Source organism: Vicugna pacos, chromosome 22 (assembly GCF_048564905.1).
Source record: "Vicugna pacos chromosome 22, VicPac4, whole genome shotgun sequence".
Classification (NCBI taxonomy): domain Eukaryota; kingdom Metazoa; phylum Chordata; class Mammalia; order Artiodactyla; family Camelidae; genus Vicugna; species Vicugna pacos.
The window spans coordinates 22,568,805-22,595,139 of record NC_133008.1 but is presented as its reverse complement, the minus strand read 5'-3'; the positions used below and the strand labels follow the sequence as shown (position 1 = coordinate 22,595,139).

The 26,335-nt window shown below is 51.0% G+C and overlaps 1 protein-coding gene across 1 annotated transcript in view; it reads right to left on the bottom strand.

Moving 5' to 3' along the window:
- Positions 1-379: 379 nt before the first annotated feature.
- Positions 380-26,335, bottom strand: part of MED26 (mediator complex subunit 26) — a 44,229-nt gene continuing 18,273 nt past the window's right edge. The window contains exons 2-3 of the mRNA XM_006199092.2: positions 3,735-3,809; positions 380-3,133 (exon numbers count right to left, since the gene is read on the bottom strand). Coding sequence (XP_006199154.2) covers positions 1,481-3,133; positions 3,735-3,809 — 1,728 coding nt within the window. The 3' untranslated portion in view covers positions 380-1,480. The remainder of the gene's footprint in view (positions 3,134-3,734; positions 3,810-26,335) is intronic.

The following is a 26,335-nucleotide window of genomic DNA, read 5'->3' as shown; positions in this document are numbered from 1 at the left end:
AGGTATGACAAGGTCGCTGAGACATGGGTCACTGAGCCTGCTTGGGAGGGCTTCTCTTTCTGGGGAAGGTGAGGTCTGGGTGGATACAGGATAACATTCCTTGACGTGGCCCCTTGGTCTCTGTCACCCAAAGCTAGCAGGTGACCCCAGAGGTGGGAGGCATTGTGTCCTGAATGAATGAAAGGCAAGGTGGAGGTGAACTTAAACGCAGAAGGCTAATAGACTGACTTGGTGACTTTGCCCTGCCCACTTCCCCACGGTCTGGCTAGCTATGGGGCCCAAACATTGGGCAGGGGGTCCAGGTCTTCTTGGCTAATCCAAAATCCAAAGGGGCTGATTTGGCTGTAGAGGACCAAATTAAAAACAATTCTCAGACTGGTTTGTGCAAATGGTTTTTTTTTTATTTCCACATTTATATCACAAGGTGTCCACTTACTGGACCAAATAGCAAAGTTGCTCCCTTCTGCGTCCTGAGAACACAGAAGTCTAGGTACTGTACATTCACTAAGGCTCCTTGTTTTTGCAAATCGCGTTTATGACAAATAACCATAAGGCAAACGAATCTAAAGGAATGGTTATGAGTGTTTCCAGCGTACAGACAGGTCTCCTCTCGCCCAACAGTACAGCTTACACACCAGTAGCACCCGCAGTTACTTTTGTGTTTTTTTTTGGGAGGGGACTCTAGAAAGGTGAACTTTTCTAGATATCTGCAGGAAGGGGAAAATGAAGAGGGGAAAACAAAGGAAACTTACTCATCTGGTAGTCAGATGAAAGAGGAGGGTAAAATAAACTCTAGAAAACTTAAATTTTTGCAGCATTTCTTCAAAAACTGGGTTTTAACTGAAACCAGATACAAATGTGTGGATGCCCATGAAGTGTGGGTCAAACGGGCTGGCCAGTTGGCCTGCCTGATGCCAGCAGTTCACTACAGCTAAGAAGCTTCTGGCACCGTGATGGAAAAGCTGGCCAGGAGGGGTGCAAACCTCTGTGCCCACTGCCTCAAACACTCAGGGCCATGTTAAAAAACAGAAAATGCAAAGAGATGAGATGCGTGCTTCTGCTGCTGTGTTAAAGGTAACCTCTCCCACAGGTTTTCTGTGCCTGCCTGCAACTGAGGTCCCAGCTCACGGGGGCTGGGAAATGTCCGCACCTCTTCAGGGGTGGGGGACTCTCACTTTTTATAGCTGGTTTGCTATAGAGTTCTGAACTCACTTTGCTGGCCTTCCTTCACGCGGTCCTTCCTTTGCAATTTTGTTAGTAAACTGGTAGCAGCATTTCACAAAAGAAGGAGAATTTTGAGGGAAGAGCACGGAGAGACCTAGAGACTCTCGCCCCCTCCCTCCTGCCCCGGGCCGGACTCCCTGGATTCCCAACCACTGGAGGCGGCTGGGCCCTAGCCGGCCGGCCGCCCACCCGCCCGCCTGCCCGCCCTCCACGGCTGACTGTGAGGTGGGAATGCACTTAGAGACCGACAGGCCGGTCAGTCCAAGCAGACATAAGGCAGAATGTTCAACCGCCCGTCGTCGCCGTGCGGGTCGAGCGATATGCACTGTGTCCAGTCATACCAGTTACCCTGTGTGTCCTGACACCCGTTCACCCCTGGCCACTGGTGGGCCTGGATTCTGTCCAGATCATCCTGTGTGACCTCACGGCTCAGCCCTGGGAGGTCAGCGGGCGGACCGTGAGGCACCAGCACGTGCGGCTTCCGGGCCCCTCGCCGAGTGCTCTCCTCCTGCTTCAGGTACTCAGACATGAAGTGGTGAGCCCCCGGGGTCTGCGCGCCCGACGACGAGAGCAGGCTGCTCTGCCGGCTCAGGTAGGACTGGATGATCTCGTTGCGCGACAGCTCCTTCCAGTTCGTCTGCTCAAAGGGGCTCTGGAGGCTGGCCTTGGCCTCGGGCTTGTCCAGCTCTGTCCTGGGCTGCTCCGTGTGCACAGGGCTGTCGGCCCGCACTGGCTCTTTCTGGGTCAGAGGTTTGATCTGTCTTGTCATGGGGTCAAAGGTGAGCTTCCGCTCTTTTAACCGGACAGGCTTGACGCCCGCCTCGGCCACCTGCCCGTCCAAGTTAACCGTATAGTCACGAGGTCGGTACCTCTTCTTCTTTTTGCTGTCCGAGCCACCAGAGGAGGCAGCATCGCTGTCCGCCTTGGAGGAGTCCGGGGAGAAGCCTGCCCGGGGCAGGAGGGGCTCCGCCAGGGGCAACCCCGCCTTGCAGCCCGACCCTGAGAGCCGCTGGTGGCCCTCAGGCTGCTCCAGCCAGCGCACAGGGCTCTCTGCACTGGGCAGCAGCTCCAGTCGCCGCACCGGGGGCGTGGACGGCTGGGCCAGCGGAAGCGGTGATGGCACCTGCGTGACATCAAGCGATTGGGGCCGAGGCGAGGGGCTGGGCACGGAGCCCTTGTATGTGTACGGGCTCCGCTGCCGAGCAAAGGAGCCCTCGTGCCGTGAGTTCCGGGGACTGAAAGAGCAGCGAGGCGGCCCCTTGGGGTGTGGGGGGCCTGGAGTCTCGTCCACCCTGTCCAGCTGCTGCAGCACTGCTGCCTTCGTCTGCAGGCACGGCCCGGGGGGCTTGCCCAGGCCCGGGGAGCTGGTGTGCGGCCTCACGGCATTGACGGGGATCTTGCCGCTGTGCTTGTCGTTCTCGCCGTGCTCTAGGCGGCTGCCCTCAGGGCCCACGTGCCCGCTGCCGTCCAGGGAACTGGGGAAGCTCTCAGGGCTCCCGCTGATTCCGTTGGTGGGGAGGGGGGATGAGTTGGGTACCAGGGAGTCATGGCTCGCTTTGGAGACCTTGGGAGGTGGTCCAGGGTGGCCGAGGTCACGCTGGTCCCCTCGGCGCTTGCGGCTGCCCAGCCTGTCCAGCCGCTGTCCGGGCAGCCTCTGGATGTCGTTGCGGTTCTTCAGGTCATGGATGCTCTTGGGCGGGCCAGCCGCCCCTGCCTCGGGCCGGCAGTTATGGGCACCCCCGTTGGCCGAGCCGGCAGCGCCTGCCAGCCCCCGCAGCGCGGCCTCATTCTGATGCACAGGCTCGATGAGCTTCTGCCAGCTCCGCAGCAGCTTCTTGGCCCGCTTGGCGAGCTCCTCATTCTTCGTTTTCTTGCGGACGTCGTTGATGAGCTTCCCAAGTCGCGTCTCCTACAAACAGAGAGAGACGATGACACGCTTGTAGGACAAAGACATCCCACAAAAAGGGAGCTGAGCCAGAAATGGTGGGAGGGGCCCCGTATCTTTGAAATGGGTCCACTGTCCCTAAACCGTTGGCTTCCCACACAGAAAACCTATTGAGATTTTGGGTCCTTTGTACATTTAAATTCTCAAACCCAAGTCCTCAGGCCTAATGGTCCCAGGGCCACAGGTGGCCTTCTCAGGAGCACCATCCTGCAGGTCCCCAGCTCCTGGAGGGTGTGGATCATCAAAGCCACTGAAAGGGTGCTTTGCTAGCATCACGTACTGGAAACACCCAAGTGTGCAGGGCCTCCTGCAGAGAAAGCAGGCCCAGCTCTGGGACTAAAGCCACCCAGTTCCTACGAGTGCCCTGGGAAGATGGTGCTCTTGGAGCATGTGCTGTGGGCTGGCACAGTGAAGGCCAAGAGGGCACGCCCCCTCACTCACTCCTCTTAAGGCCTCACTTGGCCAGTGAGCAAAGGCTCTGAGGCTCCACGAAGCCAGGAAAGGTTGCAGCAGCCCTGGCCCCTCCCACACTGCCCTCCCTAGTGCTTGGGCCAGGAACACTTACCTCTAGTGCCTCTTTGGTAATGGGGTATTTCTCCAGGCTGGAGATGACCTCCTGCACCGCCACCATGTTCCGGATCTGCAAAACAAGAACCGCTAGTTAGACCCTGGGCACTTCTGCCCGTCCCAGCCTGCTCCAGAACTCTCCCTCCCCAAGAGCCAGTGGAGCCAGGATCACCAAAATCCCCACTTCATGCAGTTTCTTACCTGCTCCCAGGGGCCAACGTGCCACTCAGTGCATACCCTCCCGTCTGCCTTCTCTAGTGTATGGTGTACAGTTTACCATGAGCCTGTCCATGTATACGCCCACCTGCCCCAGTGGCTGTCACACAACTGAAATTCACAGCCGATTATGAAACGAGATCAGCTCTTGATATGGGAGATGCACTCAACTCTGTTATCTGACTGCGGATGGGGGAAGCTGAAGGAGTCAACAAATAAAACGCACCAAGCTTAAAAGATCAATACATAATAATCCAATCAATTTGGTTACATTAACAAGATCTTTAGAGTTTATCCAAAGACACCATAAGGAGAGCACAAGTTACACAGTGGGAGACCAATGCCACAGGAACAGAGAACTTGGGCTGGGAGACACAAATGGGAACTGGGCAGAACAGGAGACTGTGCAGCAGTGCTCAGCTCTCTTGGTCATCAGGAGATACAGTGTGAACCCACAAGTGGGTGCACTGCATACACACCTGACCAGCAGAAATGTGATCTGACAATACCAGGTAGTTCTGGGGTGCAGCCAACTCTGGGGAGCCATGGGCTGTGTCTAATCAAGTAGAACACGTGCACATCTCATGACCAAGCAATTCTGCCCCTTGTATGATACCTGCTATGAGCCCGGCCCTCTTCTACCAAGGTCTGTTTCCATATAGCACTACTTTGTTGAATTATCACAACCCCAAAGGGAAGGTACTATTACTATCACATTTTACAGATACGATGACACAGAAAGGTGCAGGTCATGAGGTCACATGTTATAATGACACTAATATCTTCCAAGCATTGAAGGAACAGACTGAGAAATTCAAGACCCTGGAAACGAGCACACCGCAACTACATTAACAAGATGAAACTCCAACCACAGGGGAAGAAAAGTCACAGAAAATACATACTGTTGATTCCATTTACACCAAGCATCAGAGCATACTCAAAAATTAACTCAAAATGAATCACAGACCTAAATGTGAAAGCAAAAATTCTAAGGCTTCTGGAAGAAACAGGAGAGTATCTTTGCAACCTTCGGGTATAGGCAAAAGATTTCTTAGGAGCCCCAAAGCACCGATTGTCCAAGAAGAAATTCTGATGAACTGGGCTTCACCAAAGTTAAGAACATCTGTTTATTAAGATATGACACTGGTAATGAAGAGGCAAGCCTCAACCTGGGAGGAAATGTTGACAAAGCACACCCGGGGAAGGATTTGGATCCAGAACTGGTATAGAACTTCTGCAGCTCAACAACCCCCATAGCTGCAGGTTTCTGGTGCATTGGCTGGAGGGGGGAGCCCCCCTCCCCTCCCAAATCACACATCACTTACCCCTGTCCCCACACACACCAGAACCAAGTTATGCAGGCACAGGAAAGGGCACAAAGAGGTATGTCGCCCACCTAGCCACTCCAGCGTTTCCCTGCATTTTTCCGAAAATATTCCTTGCATACAAGCTGTTGTGTACATGTATCAAACAATAAAAAACCAAAATATGGTTCTATGCCTTGCTTTTTCTTACATCAGAAACTCCCAGCATCACAAGCCTCTTCCGTTTGCTCAGCCTTCCCATGGGAGGAGGGCCTCACTTGAGCTCTGCGTTGGGGGAGACTTCGTTGTTTCCACTCGCCCTTTCAAACAAGGCTGCAGTCACCTTTGCAAGATGCAACTTTGAGCTAACACACAGCAGCTAGAAGGGCTTCTGGCAAAAAAGGCCATGAATGACTGTGATGAGCCCCCAGGGAGGTTGCTCCCACTCCTCGCCCACCACAGGAGAGGAAGGTGGGGAAACCTGTTTCCTATGTCCTTGCCAGCACTGCAGTGTTACCAGTTTCCTGTTGTCACTGAAATGACCACACATGATCAAAAACTGAGCAGCTTTAATGACACATGTGTATCATTGTAGGTTCTACAGGTCAGGAGGCTGGTTCAGGTCTCCCTGGGCTGAGATCAAGGTGTGGGCAGGCTGCCCCCTTTTCAGGAGGCTCTTGAGGGCCCATTTCCTGCTCCTTCAGAGTGTTGTCAGAATTCAGTTCCTCACTGTAGGACTGAGGTCCCAGTTTCCTGCTGGCTGGCATCTGAAGGCCATTCCCATCTCCCAGAGGGCCCTGCATTTCCCAGCTCAGGGCCCCTCCCTCTGTCTTCAAAGTCAGCCATGGGGTTGAGCCCTCCCATTGCACCTCTCTGACCCAGTCAGGAGATCTCTGTTTTAAAGATTTAATTAGACTGGACCCTCCCAGATAATCCGGGTCTGCACCCTTGATTACATCCACAAAGCCTCTTTTGTCATGTAAGGTACCACACACCCAGGTACCAAGGCCTAGGATACGGACATCCTCGGGGGCCACATGTAGTCCCAGCTTTCCTTACTTATCTGCCCCATTTCCAGCTGAAGGCAGACATCACCCCCGACCCCTCTGAGTATAAACTGCACAGTGACCACAGAGCAACAACAGTAGACCTCAACCTGCCCAAGAGGGCTCTTGCAAAGCTGTTCCTGCCAGGGGGCTAATCTGCACCCTGGCAACCAAGTCCTGCCTCACCTCAAGCAATGTTCTTGTCTGGGGCTGTGTCCACGAACATACCCAGATGGCCCTGAAAACCTACTGCAAGCTTCATCAAGGGATGGGGGTCTGACAGAAGACAACCAGTCCTCTACCTACCTCTATACATGCCACAGGCAGGGATTCAGTGCAGATGAGACTGGGCAGTGAAGAGACCGGTCCCACAGGGACAGTGAGGCCACCCGTTCCCTGTCCCAAGCCCTGGGATTCTGGCCCTGCAGGGTCCTGGGTTTGCCACATGGCCTGTCTCCACCCCAGTGACCTCACCCTGGTATATTTAGAGCCCTGGGTCCTCACACACTCCTGAACCAGCAGTCCCTGCAGAGCGAGCCGGCAGCACAGAGTGTCCTTGTCCTTGGGCAGACACTGTCCTGCTGCCAGACTGGGGGTGGTGGGGGTGGGAAGCAGAACACCTGAGCAACCCTGGGGGCTGGCAGCAAGCTGGCGCCATAGACCTCACAAAGCCGGAGACCCTCCTGGAAGTTGCACGAGGGTAGGGAGTAGGTAAGGCCTGCTCGGGTGGGTGTGCATAGAGACCTTCAGCTTCAAGGAGGCTCTCAGGCTCTCGGCCCTGTGGGAAATGCTATGTCCTCTGCCTTTCTCTTTCTGCCCCTGCTGCCTGGATGTTCAGGACCACCCTGGGGTCTCATCCTTCTGGATCTGCCCCCTTCTCCAGCCGCAATGGCAAGGTCACTGAGCACTGACACCTGTCTGTCTGAAAATACACTCACTCAAGATCACAGCAGACACACTGCCATGCCTTGCGGGTGGGGAGGCCTCTGAGCCACTCCCAGGCGCTGCCCTCAAGGGGGACTTTGGGGAAGCGCAACAGGTCAGAAAGCCTAAGGGACATGCACAGCATCCTGCTGTCAAAAACAGCCTGGAACATCCGTGGCCCCTTCCTCCTTTGTATATCTCCCTTGGGATTCCTTCCCAGTTTAAAATCAACCAAACCAAGCAAATGAACAAAAAACACCTCCCAAAACCATTTGCCAAAGGGCTTTCCCAAAGAGGGCAGAATTCACACAAGAGGGACAGCTGAATGCCTGCAGCATCTTCTCATTAGGACTCCTTCAACAGATACAGATTAATTTTCATTTCCTTAATAATTAGTGAAGCCAAGTGTCACCTCCCCTTTCTACCAATACTGACTTCCTGTGTGAACTCACCATCCCAGCCCATTTATTTTTGTTATTTGAGTGGCCTCTCAATTGGAAGTAAATATCCCTCCAGGGTGGTAATGTCTGCTCCTGCACACTCAGATGCCTAAATGTCCTCAGGGAAGGCGCAAGGTGGCAAGGCGGGGGAAGGTGTCAGGAGCAGGGGTAGGCTACTCTGGAAGGGCAGGAGCAGGCAGGTGGGCAGGCAACAGGGAGAGAGGAGCAGAGGCAGGGCGGGAAGTCAGCAGGCAGCCCTGGCTGTGGCCCAGGTGAGCACACGGTCACCTGCTGATGACAGGAGGACTGACTCCACTATCTATCACACCAAGGGCCTTCAGATCCTAGACTAGAGATTCGTGAGGGACATTCAGGTATCGATAGGAAAGTGAGCATCCATCCCAAGCAGAAAGAAGGTGAGGCACCCCATACCTCCATTAAATAAACAAAATAAACCTAATTACCTTGTCCCCAAAATAAATAAAGAACTAAAAGAAATGTGAGGCAGCTGGTGTCTCCACATGGAACACACAGGCACGTCCTAAACTGGGCTCCTCCTGGCTGACCTCAGTGAGGGGAGAGAGGACCCTCGCTGAGCACATCCTCACTCACACTCGGGGACGCCCAGGGATATGTGCTTGGGGGTCAGGAGCGGAACGACACACTCCTCACCACTGACCCAGTTCCCAGGGTTCTTATGTGGCCTTCCCCCCACATGAGAACCAAGAGCAGGCACAAAAGAAGCAAAAAAGGCTCCGTTCCTAGAGAGCCCCTCAGCGTTCACTAACTCACTACTCCAGACAGCCTACCCAATGACATTTGGGGTTCTGGACACACACAGGTGACAGGATTCTCCAAGGGAGAGGATGGCACCCCTCAGAAGCAGCCTGGGTAAGAGTCTGGACCATGTAATGTAGGGTGCCACCACTCCCACTCCTGCCCAAGGCTGGCGACATCCCTGTCCTTCCACATGAGGGGTCACACAGGAGCTATGAGGAATCCGTGCAGAACCCCACAGCCCAGCTCGCTATGGGAACCCTTAAGGTACACTGCTCATCCTCATCTTCTAACGACAAGATTTAGACTATTTACTGAAGAAATGATGTGCCCTGGAATCTGCTACAAAATAATCCACGTGCGTGTGTGGGTGGCAGGAGGGATGAGATGAAACAGTGCTGACTGGCCGTAAACTGGCATCTATCTACTGTGGGGGGGCTGGGGAGCATGGTTACACTAGTCTCTCTATCTTTGTTTCTGAAATTCACCACAAATCTAAAAGGTTACAAAATACACCCATTACCTAACATTCAGGTAGATTTCACTGGATCTGGAATGAGAGAGCCCAAAGCCATGTGGAGGTGAAGTGAGCAAATACCTGTTTTCCAATTCCTCACCACAGCTTCCTGCTGCACCATCTGGCACCTGTGTGACACCGTCTCCTCCCCAACTCCTGGTTCAAACTACAGGGCACGTTCCATCTGGTGCGACCCTCAACCTTTGGAGCTTCTCATCAAGCCCCTGCAGGCTGCTGAGCTGCTGCTCAATAGACCAGGTGCAAAAACAGCCCGCTAGGGTGGAAAGAGGCCTGGGGTCTGCTCTCTGAGGTGGGTACCTGCCTCCCTGCCAAAGAGCCCACAGAGGGCAGAAGTGGAGCCGTGCACAGATTCCAAAACTCCTTCAAGCAGGAAAGGCCAGACCTGCTCTCTGCACCCCCACTAGGGAAAACACCACAGGGTCCAGGAGGGTGCCCACCCAGACATGTGCCAGCTTCCCGGGGCGCTCTCCAAAGGGCCCAGGAGGGAGGAATTGGCAAGAGGGGTCCCAGGCTTCTGACATGATGGCAGGCCCCAAGCCACAAAGCCCTCATCCACCTGCAGACACCACTATGTGTGCGCTCATGCGACGATGAGGTTAGAAGCAGGACAGAGGGCAGCCGAGGTCTGCTGGCATCTCAGAGGGGTGCCAGCCAGGCCACCCTGTTGGGGTAGGGCGAAAACATGGTAAAGAAACGACAGTAACCCAGGGAAGGTTACTGCTTCATAGCCGGCCCACCTCTAGTCTTCAGCACAGCATCCTAGCGCCTACCTAGCATGGCACATCTGTGATCTTCCATCCTACAGCCACAGCTGAGCTGCAGGACCCGGCCACTCAGAACCTTTCTTCCCAGGCCGCTCCCAAGGACCACCTGGCCACGCTGCCCCGTGTCAACCCTGAGATGCAGTCATTCCACTGGCTTCTCCAGAGTCCAGGAGACTGTCTTCAGATAACTTGCCTATGCAGGCATGTGGAATCATCTTTAAAGCCAACCTCCCATTGGAAAAACTATCTTAACTGGCTCTCATCACATATCTGAAAGTTGCTCTATGAACTGGATCACTGATCTGACCCTGGATCCATGTGCAGAGGCAGGGCCAGCCCAGTCTCCTCCTCTCAGTAATTCAAGGGCTGCATAGGTAAACCCCAGGCTCTGAGTAATTACCGCCCTGCGGGGATTTCCAGCCTAGACGTGAAACAAGGAACTGAGACTTCTCTGGAGTCTACAAGGCCCCTCGCTCACTGCTCCCTTTTCTTCACGCATCAGAGGTTCCCACGTCACCCAAAATCCCAAATCTCTCAGTAATTAAGCCGGACCTGTGCAGCCCTGGTGACAAAGGGGAAACCCTGTACTCCCTGAGTCCGACCCAAGGGCATCAGCCAGGGTAGGCACAACCCAGCCTCACTCTCACAGGACCACCACTTGTTGGGCTCCCCAGAGGCAAAGCTCTCTAGCTTTTCATCCTTGCAACCCCACTTTACAGATAAGAAAGGAAGGTAATGGAGGTACAGCACTCACCATGCAGCTAGAAGGCAGAAGGCAGCAGAGCATGGCTTTGTGATAGCCTGGCACAGGGTCTGCCCACCGCATACAGCCCAGCTAGTGCTTGACTAGGTGGGGTGAAGGAAGGCACCCAGACACCACCAGGCTGGTGATGCTGGTACCCCGCCCACATACTCTCCCCGACTGGCCATAGCAGGGAAATGCGAAGGTTACAAAGAGTTCCTGGAAGCCACACAGGGCCAGCGGCTTCATGCCCAGCAGCACCTATAGATGGTCTCCAAGCTGCCTCTGCCTTCCCCCCAGGGTACGCTAGAGCCAGGGAGATCCCACATCCACCCATGACAGCAGGGGCTTCAGTCCACCCATAACACCTGCCCTAAGCTGCAGGCCACTTGGTAAACAACGATGCACTGGAGCCTGCTCCCTGCGAAGCCCTGTGAAAGGCACCCACTGACCCACTGAGGATGCATTTGCCCCACCTGTCCAGCCAGTCCCCCGACCACACTGTGGCCCTGCATCTATACAGCACAGCCCACACCAACTCCTTAGTGGGCTCAAAGCTGGTCAACAGTACTAGTTCACTTTAAAGCCAATCATGTGGAAGTCACATCTTTTTTTTTTATTTAAATGCAGGATAGTCTAGACTAGAATTTACAAAAACCACTTAGCTTAAAAGAGTTTGGAACTGTTCATCAGCAAGCAAGCTGTCCTTCCAAACCAAAACACGACACAGATGGCACCCAGAAGCAAGCAAACCTCCAGCCTTTCAACGTGCTGAGCATTGTAAGGCCATCCTTGGCTGAGTCACCGTGTCCTGCCAACCACACAGTGGGTGTCAGTCGTGTCTGCCGAGGGCGTGCACACGGGTGAATGAAAGGGGCTTTGCCAGGCAAGTGTGTGTCTGTGATTTGGTTCCAGCCTATTTTCAGCCACAGCAAGTCCTCCTGCTTCTGATGAACTCTACACACATGTTCCCAGGTGGGTGCCGTTCTGTGAGTCAAAATGCCTCTACCACAAGTCAGTGCAAGACGTGGCACCCACATCCCTGAGGGAGCCTGGCAGAACCCGGCCCATGTCCCACCCTGTCTCCCTGAGCAAAGAAAAGAAGTCAGTGTGCCTTAATCCAACCTCTCAGCTCTGGGAGATGCAGCCTCCTGACCCTGTTCTGCCTTGCCTGGTCCCACAGCCCAGCAGGAGCAAGAAGAACATCCCTCAGGCAGATGCCACACCAGCGCTCAGTCTGGCAAAAGAGCCTTCCCCCACCAGGACCCCATAGGAGTCTCGGACCTACTGGGGTGAAGTCTCATTCACAGCTTCTCAGAGGAAGAATGACACAGGGGCGGGGGCTGTGTCTCAGCTGCAGCCACCAAGCTCACCACTTGCTAAAGCACTTCCTCGCCAGTGGGGCCCATCTGCTCCCCGGGAGCGTCTACAGCTGAAGGGTGGCTACCGCCTGCGTGGCCCTGACTGCTGTACGCTCACAGCCTACAGAGCGCCCATGGCCAGAGCAGCCAACTGCAGCTGCAACTTGACCCAGGCAGCAGGCAGAGCACTGCCTGCACCCCATGAGCAGCCCAGGAAGAGGAGGCCCAGTGCCCAGGACAGCAGCTGGAGCTCCCCATTAGCAAGTGAACATGAGCAGCCACCATCCACGGGGCCTCTGCAAGAGAGGCGTGAAGAGGTGAGAGAGGCTTGCAGATGAAAAGGGGCAGAGAAGGGGGAAGGAAGGGGAGGGGAGGCAGCACTCCTCTCCAGTGCTGGCCCTCAAACTGTCTTTGTCCCAGCAGCAATTCCTGACAAAACTACAAACTTCAACTCTCCTGACCTCAGAATCAGGTCAGCATACAATTCTTGTTGTAATTCAGCCCTTTGTGAGAGCACCAGAATTCTCAACATGTCTTCTGGGAGTTGGTTCATTCCTACACTGATTCAACTGGAAAGTCAGAAAGCCAAGCGGAGCACTTTCTTTCTGCATCCGTGCTCCAGAAGGGTCCCGTGGGCAGTGCATCTGATGACAGCACGCCAGGTGGTGTTTCCTCCCTCCCAGCCTTGCATTAATGGGAACAGCCAGTTAGAAAACACAAGATGAAATACCCAACACCCATGGGAGGGGCACGCATGGTGCTCGACCCACACGTGGGCCGAATATGGGCAATTCAAACCGAGAGCGAGCCAGCTTTTTAGGAAGAGATGGGGCCAACCTCCAAGAGAATGCTGAGTGAAACAGCAAGGTGACAGCCGTGCACTTCCGTGCTGCCAGTGAAAATGCCTGGCACTGGGGCTGGAAAGAGAAGCAGCTGGGTCAGACATGGTCTCCAGTGCTGGCCCAACTCAGACTCAAAGCTAATACCAGCCACCAACCTAAGCCCAGCTCTTCCTCTGTGAGCTGGGGAGCCTGGGCAGAGTGTTGGCAAAACCACAGATCATGTTTGTGGATCCCTGAATGGCACACTGACCACCATCCAGGGACACTTCCCACAGAGGTCGGGCCGGGTGGGCTCTGTGCACTCTCCTCCAGGCTGCTCTGTGGTTTCTAAGATCCCTTCAAGGCAGTGCAGTGCCATGAATCTACCAGTCTGCTCACCTGGACTGCTATGGGGTCCTGAGAATAGGCAACATCCTAGAATTCCCCTCAACAAGTCACCAAATGTTTTCTGAGCACCTGGAGGATGCAGGAAGGGCTGGATATGGCCCAGTCCTGAGGCACAGGATAGAACTGGTCAGAGGCAAAGACAGAAGCAACAGGTGAAACATTACAACTGAGGCTCAGCTGAGCGGCCAGGAGCACCAAAGTGGCAACCTCATGCAGGCACCTTCAGGACAAGAGAAAGACTATGGGGGAGAAAACCAAGGACATACCCCTTCTCAGGGGGGCTCAAGCCCAGAACTGGCCCCAGAACCTGAGGCTGCCAAGCCTCGATGGGTAAAAGTGACCACACCCACCAACATGTGGTAAGCAAAAAGAGTGTGTTACAGACACGTGAATGGCACGCAGGGTCCGGTGGCCCTCACCTTCCTGGGCACTCCACACAGGGTCACCAACATCTATCCTGAGCTGGGTGGACAAGAAAAGAGTAACAGGAGCTGCCAGAGGCTGGGTGGGGGCCACGCCGGTTAAGTCATTCAGCAAGTTACAGAGTTAAGTACGGAGGAGCTCTTGTCCCCTTCCACAGAACAGGAAATCTGTGAGATCCACAAACTCCCCGGTCCCTAAAGGTGACTGAGGGTGGGTGTGCCTGTCCTACATGATACAGAAGCCATCAGGCAGGACACGTGAACCCCGTATCACGTGCTCTAGGGCAGAAGGCACCAAAAAAGACTGTGCATAGAGGTGAGCAGATAGCTGAGCCCACCCACCCAGCCCACTCAGCTATTCCCTCAGCCACCAAGTGGGAAGATGACAGAAACTTCCTACAGGCACACAGTAAGTGCTCAGGAAAGGAAAGCACTCAACTCACGGAGCCTGTTACGAGACTACACTTGGGAGGGGTCAGGTCCAAGGCCACCCCTTCTCCCACCCGCTGCCCCACAGCTCCTGGGCTCTGTGTGGAGCTTGAAAAACAGCAGTGGGCGTGGGGGACTTCTCAGTGGGCATTCCTACAACAGGGGCCACTATGGAGAGAACCAAGGACATTGCCATCCATGGAATGGGAAGAAAGTCTGTGCACTGTGTCAAACATCATGTAAGATGGACATTCATACTCTATGACCCAAACATTCCACTCTGGGGTGGGGACCAAGAGAAACATGAGCATGCTGTGCCAAGAATGGTCAGGGCAGCCATATTCAGAACAGTCCCACCTGAAAACCACCAACATGGCCACCAACAGTGGAACAGATGACTAAATCGTGGTCTATCCATTCAACGTCAAATGAACACACTACTGCTACACACAACATCGAAAATAAATTTCAAAACAGATCCCAGGAAAAGGCCAGACACAAAAGAATACATCCTGTATTGAATTGGAAGCTCAAAAGCAGACAAGACTTCTTGATGGTTGATCTGGGCCGGGGTTACTCAGATCTGTTCACTTAATAAACATTCACTAAGACATAAAACTTACGACCTGTGCATTTTTCTGGATATATGCTGTATTTTAATAAAAAGTTGATTTTAGAGGCCATCCTATCCTAGAAGCAGATACCAGAGCTGCTGAGGTTGAAGAGGAGGGGGAGGTGTTGGCAAGCCAGCCCCTCGATCCCTGGTGGTGGCACAGATCCTCTGAGGATCCTGCAGAACAAGGTGTGAGAACCACCACACCAGGAGCCCAGGCTACCTCTGAGACACGCAGTGTGCACTACACTTCACAGCTCACAGAGCAAGGTGTCCACATGCTCTACCCTGGGCAGGGGCCAGTCTAGGGAGGATAACAGTGTTCTGAAGGTTCCACGGAAGAAGCATTGAGTAGGTGAATATCCCCAAGAAAGAGCAAGCTCTAAAGTTACTGGAGAGAGGCAGTCAGGTAGCACCCACTGCCTGGGCATCACATGTCAGCACCCTGGATGTGGGGGCCTCTGTCTCCTACCACATCATGGTTCTCTCCTGAGACCACAGACCTCCCAAGTAGGTGCTATGCCATTTCTCCAAGGAGGAAGCCAGGGTGTCCGTTATACACCTGGGCACAGTTCCATTACTAACCCAACCTGCTAATCCTGTGTGGTTAGCCCATGACTGCCTTCATGCAACAGGCCATTAGCAAGTTGTATTGATGAAGAGGGCAGAAATGGGCAGCTGGCTCAAGGGAGGGCAGTGGGGCAATTAGGATAGGAAAATTCTGCATGCCTTCACCAGGAATGAAGACAGCAAAAAAAGAGAGACTAGAAATTCAAGTAGGGGAGGAAAATAACACTGAAAAATCAACATAACCTGCCATAGTAAGAGGCCAAAAATGAAAAGCCTCATGGTCATTTCAACAGATGTAGAAAAGACATTTTGACAAAATTGGACATCCATTCCTGATAAAAAAAAAAACTCTCCGCAAACTGGGAACAGAAGAGAACCTTCTCAGGCTGATAATACCCACAACTAACATCATACTCGATGGTGAATGGCTGAATGTTTTCCCTCTAGGAGCAGGTACAAGACAAGGACTTGTGCTCACCACTGCTATTCAGTCTCATCAGGAGATTCTTGCTAGTACAAAAAAGCAAGAAAAAGAAACAGGGGACGGTGAGGGGAGGAGAGAAGAAGAGAGAAGAAAAAGAAACATCCGGAAAGCAGGGAGTAAAGCTGTCTTTATTCACAAATAGAATAGCCTATATGGAAAATCTTACAGAACCTACAAAATAAGAGTAAGTGAGTTTAGCAAGCCTGCAGGATAAAAATCCAATATAAAATTCCACTGTATTTCTATATGCAAGCAACAAACATTCAGAAATTGAAATTTTAAAAGCCAATTCCATTCATAATAGCAATTAAAAAATTTGAAGAGCTCATGGACAAATGACAAAAGATGTGTTAAGACCTCAACACTGAAAAGAACAAAACATGGCTGAGAGAAATCAAAAGGGGCATCAACTAATGGAAAGATACACCAAGTTAATGGATTGGAAGAGTCAATATTGTTAAGATACCAATTCTCCCCCAAACTGATCTATAGATTCAAAGCAATCCTAATTGAAACTCGAGCAGGGTCTTTGGGAGAAGTTGGCAAGTTGATTCTAAAATTCATATGGAAACATAAAGGTCCTAGAATAGCTAACAAACTTTGAAAAAAAAAAACTGGAATACTCACATTATCGGATCTTAAGAATTATATAATCAAGACAATGTGGAATTGGAGCAAAGAGAAAAAGATCAATGGACAGAATAGACTCCATTAACAGACCCACATATTCATGGGCAGCTGATTCTTAACAACAGTGGTAAGGCAATTCAACAGTGAATGAATAATCTTTCAACAAACAGTGGTGGAATAACTGGATAGCCATACACAAAAAATGAGACAAAACAACAAACTCTTGATCTCTATCTCACAAGAAACAAAAATTAACACTACTAAATGGACCATGAACCTAAATATAAGAGTTAAAACTACAAAATGTCTATCTAGAAGAAAACACAGTAGGAAAATCTCAGTGACCTTGGGTTTAAAAGGCAAAGACTTTAGAAATATGACATGAAAAGCACAAAACATAGAGAAAACAAACTGGATTTCATCAAAATTGAAAATACTTGCTCTTCAGAAGATAACACTGTTACGAAAATGAAAAGGCAAGCCACAGACTGGGGGGGAAATACACACAAATCATATATCTAAGAAAGGACTGGTTTCTAGAACATACAAAAACCTCTTTCAACTTAATAATTAGGCAAAGAACCCAAGGGGGAAACAACGGGAAAATGATTTTAACAGACATTCAAATCTTTCACCAAATAAGAGATAGGCATCGCAAATAAATACTTGAAGAGATGCTCAATATTATTAGTCATCAGGGAAATGCAAATTAAAACAACCATGAGATACCACTACATACCTATTAAAATAGCTAAAATTAAAAAGACTGACCATACCAAGTGCTGGCCAAGATGTGGAACAACTGAAACTCTTACACTGCTGGTGGGAGCATGAAATGGTATAATCACCCTGGAAGACATTCTGGCAGATTATTAAACAACCCAAAAGTCCATCATGAATGGATAAATAAACCATAGTATATCCACAAAACGAAATATCACTCAGCAACAAAAATGAATGACATATACAACATGCATTAATCTCAAAATAAGTATGAAAGAAGAGCTCAGACCAAAATAAAGAAAACAACAAAAAAGAGCACATACTCATGATTTCACAAAATTCTACAAAAGGCAAATTAATCTACAGTGACAGCAGATCAGCAGTTGTCTGGAATTAGGTATCAGATGCCCCACCTGGGCTCAGCTCTCCTTGGGGTGGAGGGTGGGGAGAAAGTTCCTCCTCCCCTCAGTAAAATGAGGAGGCCTGTCATGCCTGGGCATCCCAGGGGCACCCTAAGGACTGTGTGACAAATGTGATCCTAGTGTAATGCACTCCTCATAACAGACTGGGCTCCAGCGGGCACCAGTCAACATCAGCTTTTCTTTCTGGACAGTCTGTGCCCTCCCACAACGCTGGTGCCAACAACAGACTGCGCACCGGAACGGCAGGCTTGGGGAAGGTGACTCCTGGCTGAAGAGCCTCATCCCAGCCTTCAAGGAACGTGCTGTGGCTGGAGCTGGATGACAGTGTCTTATAGGATGTGAAATGAAAGGCTCACTAGCCACCAAAGACTCAACTTCAGCCTGCTCATGGGGTTTTGTTATACTTCAACTGGAGACTCAGGAGGAGCCAACTTTCCATGCTCACATAGGAAAGGCCAGTGGCCACAAACATCTGCAGAAAGTCTTAGGCAAACAGCAGTCTGTTCTCCCTTCAAACAGTTGGTGTGAGTGATAACCTGTATCCTGACATGAAGATAGCCTCAGAGCGTCTGATGACTTCTTTTCCCCCTCACTCTTCATGGTTTTCTCCAATGGGCAGTAAGCTCCTGTGACTGAAATGTCTGAAATCCTGACTTCCCCTTGACAGCTGAGCTAGACCCTTACTAGTCTCAAGTGTGAATGAATGAATGAAGGATGGATAGATAAATGAAGTCCCATCTTACTGTCCTCAGCTGCTGGGCACCATGTTTACTCCAATATTACAAACATCTCAGGGGTCTCCCTCTGTAGCAAGTCAAGATCTGCAGTCACCAAGCTGGCACCTGGAGAGCAAACAAGCCTCATCCCATTTCCAGCTGTCCCCTGCACTAGCCACCCCTCCCCCAAGGGTCATGGGAACCGGGAGGTGACTCTCAGTGCTCCTTCACACCCTCCACAAAAAACAAGGCAAAAGGCACCATGGCTGGGCAGCTGGCAGATGGAAAGCTGAGGCTGGACCAGGAGAAGGCTGTGGCCAGGGCGGCACGGGCTCTATTACTCCTCTAGGCAAACATGTTTGCTCAGCAGGGCACAATGGCTTTGGGGAGAGATTCCCATTTTCAGTGCAGTGGTCCTAGAAAGTTACCACAACCAAATATTTTCTGCAAATTACCTTTGTGTCCACCCTGAAATGATTCCAAATGGTTACACAAGGAGGAGGAAGGAAAGCCAGGTGAGATTTTTGCAAAGCCAACATTAAACCAACGGGAGACCTAACATCACAACCCACTGTCCTAACTCAGTGACAGCATTAACTGCAAGGTAGCAGCACCGCCTGGCACAGCGGATGAGTGGAATGTACTAGGTGAGGGCACAGGGGAGGACCACCATGGCTCCTGAGGCCACTTGCTACCCAAAGCCATATCAACCACTTTTTCCCAACCTTCCCTGCTGGGGGCCTCGGGAAAGCCTGACTACCCAATAGCAGCCCCCCACTGGCTGGTGTGGGCTCCCATCAGCACTTCCTGCCTCACTTCAAACCACCAGTATCCCACAGGGGAAGGGGCAGCAAAATCGACCCTTAGGATGAGAGCCTGGCCATGGCTAAATGTCGGAGGACAGCCCCGCAGAGACACACTGAGGTCTCAGTCATCAAATGTCCAAGGCAAGGTGGGACCCCAGCTGAGTTCTGGGAGAAGCACCAAAGCAGCTTTTCCTTGTTTTAAATGTGCCAGGCAAAGAACACTGAGGAGCGCTGGGAACACAGAGGATTCTGCTTTTCACTCTATTTCCCTCTATGTATCATTTGCTAACATTACCTCCTTACTATTTTAAACCTATTTTTAAAAACTTTTAAAGTCTGTTTTTTCCCCTTTCATTGCCATACAGGTGAGTACCAAACACAGTTGACCATGGCAACTAAGCAAGGAAACAGAACTCAAGTTTTTTACTAAAACCTACATTAACAATATAAAGGAAATTAAGAAGCTCTACCTGATCCCTACCTGTCACTGCACCAAAACTACTCTGCCCTGGCAACTTTTTACCAAAGACAAGAGCCTATGAGCCCTGTGATCTCATCTCTCGGATCCTGGCACCCCTCCACACCCTCATCTTCCTCCTCTGGGAGCTCTTCAAGGTACAACCCCAGACCCTTTTCTTCTCTTACCCTTCACCTCACACTTCTCTACTGCCTGGGTAGTCCCACCTCAGGCAGCTCCATATCTGCATCTGTGACCCAGGTGTCACCTGCGGACCCATCTGGCAGCACTTCTGCATCTCCAAGGCATCGGGGTTGTCTAAGGACCACCAGCTGACTCCATCCCTCCCTACTCTCAGAGGTGGGGCAGGACCCCCAGAGCGGACAAACCCCTTTTTCTCCCACCTCCAAATAAACTCCCACCCACACTAACCTCATTAGGTGTGCCCTCTTTGGACTCTGATTCCAACTTCCTGATACAGTGGACCTGAACCCACCTCCTAGCCAACTTGTGACAGGCGTAGACTGACCACATCTAACCTAACACAGTGCTGACCGGGCTCACTGACAGGGCCTGAGGCTTGATGGTGCCCAAGCTCCTCGCCCTAAATATCTGGAGTTCTCCTCTATCCACTTTGGTCTTTCCTCTCCTCTGAGAGCATCTTCTGGGCCACTACCTTTGTCACACATGTGTCCTCAAACCCCAACAGCCACAGGAGGCAGATACCAACATCATGGCTCAGGTCTGACCCCAGAGGCCAAGCTCTGCAGCATCATCTCCCCTGAGCCTCTCGAGCCCCTACCAGCCTGGGCCATGGAAATGTTTCTCTGGGTCACTTTCTTCCTCTTGTTCAGAGCCTGCAACAATTACATAGTTGAAACTGCATCACAGACACCGTTTTCTTTTTTCACTAAACACTTCTTCCTGTTGCTACATAATCTTCATAATGATCTTGTTTAACAGCTAAATGTCCCATTAACGCGTCATAATTTCCTTGACCTTCCCCAACTGCTGGGCATCCCACTTCCTTCCGGGTTCTCTTACTGCAACCAGTGTTGCAACGATCATCTTCAAACGTACAGTTTCCTTCTCTCATTTTTCCCTCAGAAATAAATTCCCAGGTGTTAAACTCTGACCTAAAGGTCCAAATACTTTTATAACAACTGGTTCTGCCTCAGCTGTTTTTCACTCCCATCTTGCACAATGCAATGATCCCACTAGGAAGGAGAGGAGGAAGCAAGTGAAATCTGTTGTCCTCACAGTGGGTCCCAGAGAGGCGGGCCCACCTGTCTGGCAAACTGCACTCAGGTGTCAGGGCTGTTATTCTGCCCTTGTCTTCTATCCTTTGACTCTGCCAGCAGGAAAGGGAGAGAGAACCCAGAGAACACAAGCCTCTAGGACCAGGGCTGAGGCCACACTGCCCACAACTGCTGACCACAGCCTTGGCCTTCATGAGCAGGTGTGGGCTGCCTCCTTGCCCAGACAGGAGAGAAGAACTGGGCTCCTGACCCCTGGCTCTAACGCAGAGGCTTCTGGGAAGATAGGTGAGTATTAATTCAACTGTCACTCTGCCTGGGGAGGGCTCTAACACCTCTGCAGGGACATGATGGCAAAGGACTGGGGGCGTTTCTGGGAATCCAGGTAGCCAGCAGGCTTGAAGCAGGAGTGGCAAGAGCAGATCTAGCCCCTCTTCCACATCACTCTCTTTCACCCCTCCAAAAAGAAACAGGGGCGCCAGGAGCTAGGGTGGGGTTTCTGGAGACTCCTCCGGGTGTCTCAAGCAAAGTGAGGCAATGGATGGGGCTCCAGGGCTTGCTGTCCATTCCTATCTGTCCTGCCTGTCAGCCCACGGCCCTTGCCACGGGATATAAGGAGGTAAAAGGGGACTTGGAGGCGAGGAGGGAGAGGCAGTATGAGTTTGGGACTGGGAACTCAGAATCCCCTTTAACCCAGAGCTCTGGGTAGGCTGACCACTGAGCACTGGGTGCAGTGGGAACCTGGCCTCTCCTCTTCAGCTATACCAGCAACCTCCCCCAACCTGGGCCCCCTAACTACATGCCTGCTAACAACACCCAAAGGGGGCCCTGTGTCTGAGTGTCTAACCAAGAATCTGAGAGACACACAGTCTCTTTCTTTCCCTTTTTACAGGGAGGAAGGTAAGGCACAGAGAGGTCATCTAATCTGCTGAGATCACACAGCTGAAGTTGGGGCCTAGGCGGCCTGGCTCTGAAGCACTGGCTCTTCACCACACACTTGGCTACCTTTCACAAAAATACACAGATAAAGCACAGACATGGCCTTGAAGGCGCTCTCAGGCTGGCTGGACAGGCAGACCCATGATTAGGAAACTTCAAACAGCGTGAGCAGGCAGGGCTGTGGGAGGTTCAGAGCATTCTGGGGCCTCTGAGAAGGGGGATGAAGGGCATTTCTGAGGAGGCATAAAGGGTATGCAGGACCTGCAGGCCAGACCAGTGACGACACACCAGGCTGGGGGCAGAGCAGGAGCAAATGGCCAGGGGTAGAGAGCAGCAAGGCGAGTGCAGAGAACACTAGACTTGGGGGGAGGAGGAAACGGGAAGGCCACATTAATGGGTGTAGTGCCATGCTCAGAGTAGGGAATGACACGGTCAGATGCAGAGAGTGACATGGTCAGGTTGCAGTTTTAAATAGCTGGCTCCCGCTGCCTGGTGGAGGACTCTGGGCTAAGGCAGGGAGGCAAAGCTGTAGATGCAGACCAGCCTCAGGGAGCGAGATGGCAAGGAGCAGGATGGGGTGGGTGTGAAATGGTGGGGAGGGGGGTACACGAACACAGGGAGGACTCAGGGTGGCAGGCCATGGAGACCACCACATGGGGCTGGTGGGAATGGAGGGCTGTGTGCACACGGGGGGTCCGTTTCCGTCCCCCCGGAAAAGCCAATGGACAGGAGGGAGGATGAACCCTGGCCCACTGCCTGGGGACGAGGATAACAGCACCACCCTCCCAGGGTGAGAGAACCAAGACCAACACCAGACACCTACGAGCAGCTGGTGGGAGTCGCTAATGGTGGGGTGACTGGAGATGGCGGCCCCTAAGCAGGGGGGAGGATTAGGAGCTTCTTAGGCAATGGAAATATTCTACACCTTGACTGCAGTATACAGGTGTATGAATTCATCAAAACTTGTATCAAAATGAAGCATAGAGTTCAATAAAAAGACAAATGTGAAAGCACTCTGTTACCAATATGGCACTATGCAGACAGCAGTTATTCATTTAAGGAGGGATGGCAATATGAAATTGAAAACAAACATACATATGTATATGTATGACTGAAATATTATGCTGTACACCAGAAAGTGACACATTGTAACTGACTATACTTCAATTAAAAAAACAAAGGAGGGATCTCCACTGTAAAGTGTATGTCTGAAATAGGTGCATTTTACTATATATAAGCTCTACCTCAACAAAGGTCACTTTTAAACGAGGGGGAGGCAAAACAAAGAACACTGGAGGAAAGCCCTTAAATGTTAGAAACACAGACTCTAAGGCACCAGCGTGGGCAGGGCATCGACAAGGCCATGGGGTCTTCAGACTGAGATGCGGGCTGAAGGCCCTGATGACCAGGTGATTGAGAAAGCACAAAGAAGGGAAGAATGGATGCAAAACAGAGAGATCCAGAAGCCTATCTGTCTCCACAGGGAGGAGGTGCAGGAAACTCCACCAGCCTTCACTGGCACCCACCTGCAGCTGCCCTTACCCAGTGAGAGCAGCAGTAGAGGGGACCAGCACAGGGCACCCTGCCAAGAGACGACACCTCCAAGTGCCGAGGCCAGGAGCAGAGTCTCCACACTGACGCCAGAAAGGAGGGGAGAGGCTCAGATGAATGATGGGTGGGGAGGCACTGGCGGGCTGAAGGCAGGAGAGAAGGGAGCAGGTAGAAGATGCCAAGGGAGAAGGGCACCAGGAGGATCCCACGGTGCCAGGAGGGAAGGTGTGAAGAGGCTAAAGGGCTCATCCTGCAAATGAAGTCCCTCAGAGAGGAAAGGCTGAAGGCTGCACGGAGCCCTTAGTAACAAAGCACCTTTTCACATCTGTCTTCTCATCAAACTCCCAGCAAACCTGTCATTCAGTCAGGCCAGCTTTCCTCTGTCACCTGCCTGGCACACATAATTCTTCAGTTCCGCCTCCATGCAAGGGGATGGGCTTCAGATCATCAGCCCACCAGGTAGCATGACAGAGTGAACCACGGTTCCACCTCACCCTAAAATGACCAGACTCCACACTCTTGGGCCCGCTGCATCAGAAGACTGCAGTGGGTCGGCCTCTCTGGGACTATTTCCCTGCTCCTTACAAGATCAGTGATGTGTGGCTTTTGGTCTGGATCCTTCCCAAAAGTGCAAACACCTTCATCTAATTAGGAATGAAACAAACTTGCCCGCTCAGCCAGTCCTTCCATCTCATGGACTGAACAGCCTGACTCTCAGTAAAGCAGCAATGCTGGGCCCCATGGCTGGCAGGGGAGAGACCACTGAACCTCTCTGAAGACTGCCTGGCCCCCTAAATGAGGCCCGCATGGTCGGCAGTCTCACAATGCAATCCATGTGGGTTTCATTCTCTCTTTTTGTGTGTGGGGGGGGGAGGGGAAGAGCAAATACGGCATTATCCTTGCTGAAACCTAGAACAATTTTTCTAGTCCAGTGGTGAGATTATCAAGAGCGACTCAGATCTGTGAGGAAAACGCAGCCAGAAGATGAAACTTGTTTCTAAGGAGAAGGGTGCTCTGCACACACAAGAAGAATGGTTGTCTCCAACATCAGGAAACCTTGGACGTGGGAGCCAAAACCATTCAGACTGAACACTGTAACTGCTGCAGCCAGCAGAGGAAAGACACTGGAGTTCACTCAGCAGCTATTTATTCACCAGGAAAATAAAAACGTGTATGTGCTGAGGAGGAATTCAGGGAGTAGACGGAGTTCGTGGGACTTACATTCATTTCAGGGGAAGAGGGCAACAGACAAGCAAACAGGACAAGGTGACTGTCCCGAAAGCTATGAAGAAAATAAAGTGTGTGACATGCTAGAGGAAGGCTTCTTCCTGAACCCTGGGCCAGGAGAGGTGGTTACCTCATCCCGAAGCCCCAGAGAGAACCAGGGGCAGCAAAGGACCTGGAGCAGAAAGCTGGCCCTACCCCACCTTCAGGACAGTGAGTTCACTGGGCACCCACAACGGGCTCCATGCATGGACCCCGAGACACACAAACCAAGAGAACCATCCCAGCAGCCAGCTGCAAAGGCACTGATGCCATCTTAGACAAGGAGCCTGTGGCCGCAGCCCAGATCCAAGCAGGATACCCAGGAGTATGCTGGAGCCAGCTCACACTAGCCCAGGAGAGCCTGTGGTGACGCTTTCAGGAATCCTGGGAGCCAGTTTAAACAGCTATTGTCAAAAATGCAGCGATAAGGGAGTGGCTGGTACTGACCAGCTGAAGGCTGTTGTGGGCAGCTAGTTATCTCCTGCCTAGCAGCATTCTAAATTTTTTAGAAAAGTCATATATCTGAATTTTTATAGGAAACCTTCATTTGTAGTCTTTATGGCTAATTAAAGTTTTAATAATACTGTACTAGGAAATGCCACAAACCCTTGAGTTCCACCCATCTCGCAGATCACCACTATGCTCAGTATCAGGTACACGGTGGACACTAGTAGCAATAAAACTGCACAAGCAGGCCCGTGTGTCCGGAGCTGTTCTAGATGCTTGAAGTGTATTAACTAATTTAATCCTCACAACAACTTTGGAAGACAGTTATTATTACTATCCCTCATTTCCTGTATAAGGGCAGTGAAACACCAAGATGTTAGGTAACTCGCCCAAGGCCACACAGATAGCAAGTCACACCAGGATCACGTCCGGCAGTCTGGCTCCAGAGTTGGTGCCTGTAAACTCTGGGTTCTAGTTCCTGAAAACAAAGGTGCCAATAAGCATAAACAGACATAGTGTCTAAGGAGTAGAAATGAGTTAGATTTCATCTGACAAAGATTCTGGTTGAAATAAATATCACTTGAGATGTTCTTTTGAGCAGCAAGGATGGACACCTCCTACTGTCATATTCCTGATGTCTGGGGTGACCACTGTCCTAGTTAACTTGGCGTCGTATCTGTTTAAGCGTGTGTCCTGGATTTTACATCTTTATAACAAAGTTTAAGAATTTTATGAAAAATAGTCCTTAAATGGAATTTTTATTGCTTTTTAATAAATCATTTGTGGTCAAAAAAGCTTTTAATGTAATTTGTATTTAGCACTCCCTTTTACTTCTCAAGAGGTACCTTCATCTAGATAGTTTTGTTTGCTTTTTATTGAAGTTGATTTACAATGTGTTAGTTTCAGGTGTACAGCAAAGTGATTCAGTTATACATACATATATTCTTTTTCAGATACTTTTCCATTATAGGTTATTACAAGATATTGAAGATAGTTCCCCGGCTATACAGTAGGTCCTTGATGTTTACCTATTTTATACATAGTAGTGTGTATGTTAATCCCAAACTCCTAACTTATCCCTCCTGCTCCACTTTCCCCTTTGGTAACCATTTGCTTTCTATGTCTGTATTTCTGTTCCATAAATAAGTTCATTTGTATCATTTTCTGGATTCCACATATAAGTGATATCATGATATCTGTCTTACTTCACTTAAATAATCTCTAGGCCCATCCATGTTACTAAAAATGGCACTTCATTCTCTTTTATGACTGAGTAATAGTTCATTGCATTTATACATACCACACTCTAACCATTCACTTGTCAATGGAGCAGCTTAAGTTGCTTCCTGTCTTGACTATTCTAAATAGTGCTGTATGAACAGTGAGGTGCATGTTTTTTTTCTAGAGTTTTCATCTTTTCCAGATATATGTCCAGAAGTGGGGTTGCTGAATCATATGGTAACTTTTAGCTTTTTAAGGAACCTCCATAGTGGGTGCAGCAGTTTACATTCCCGCCAACAGTGTAGG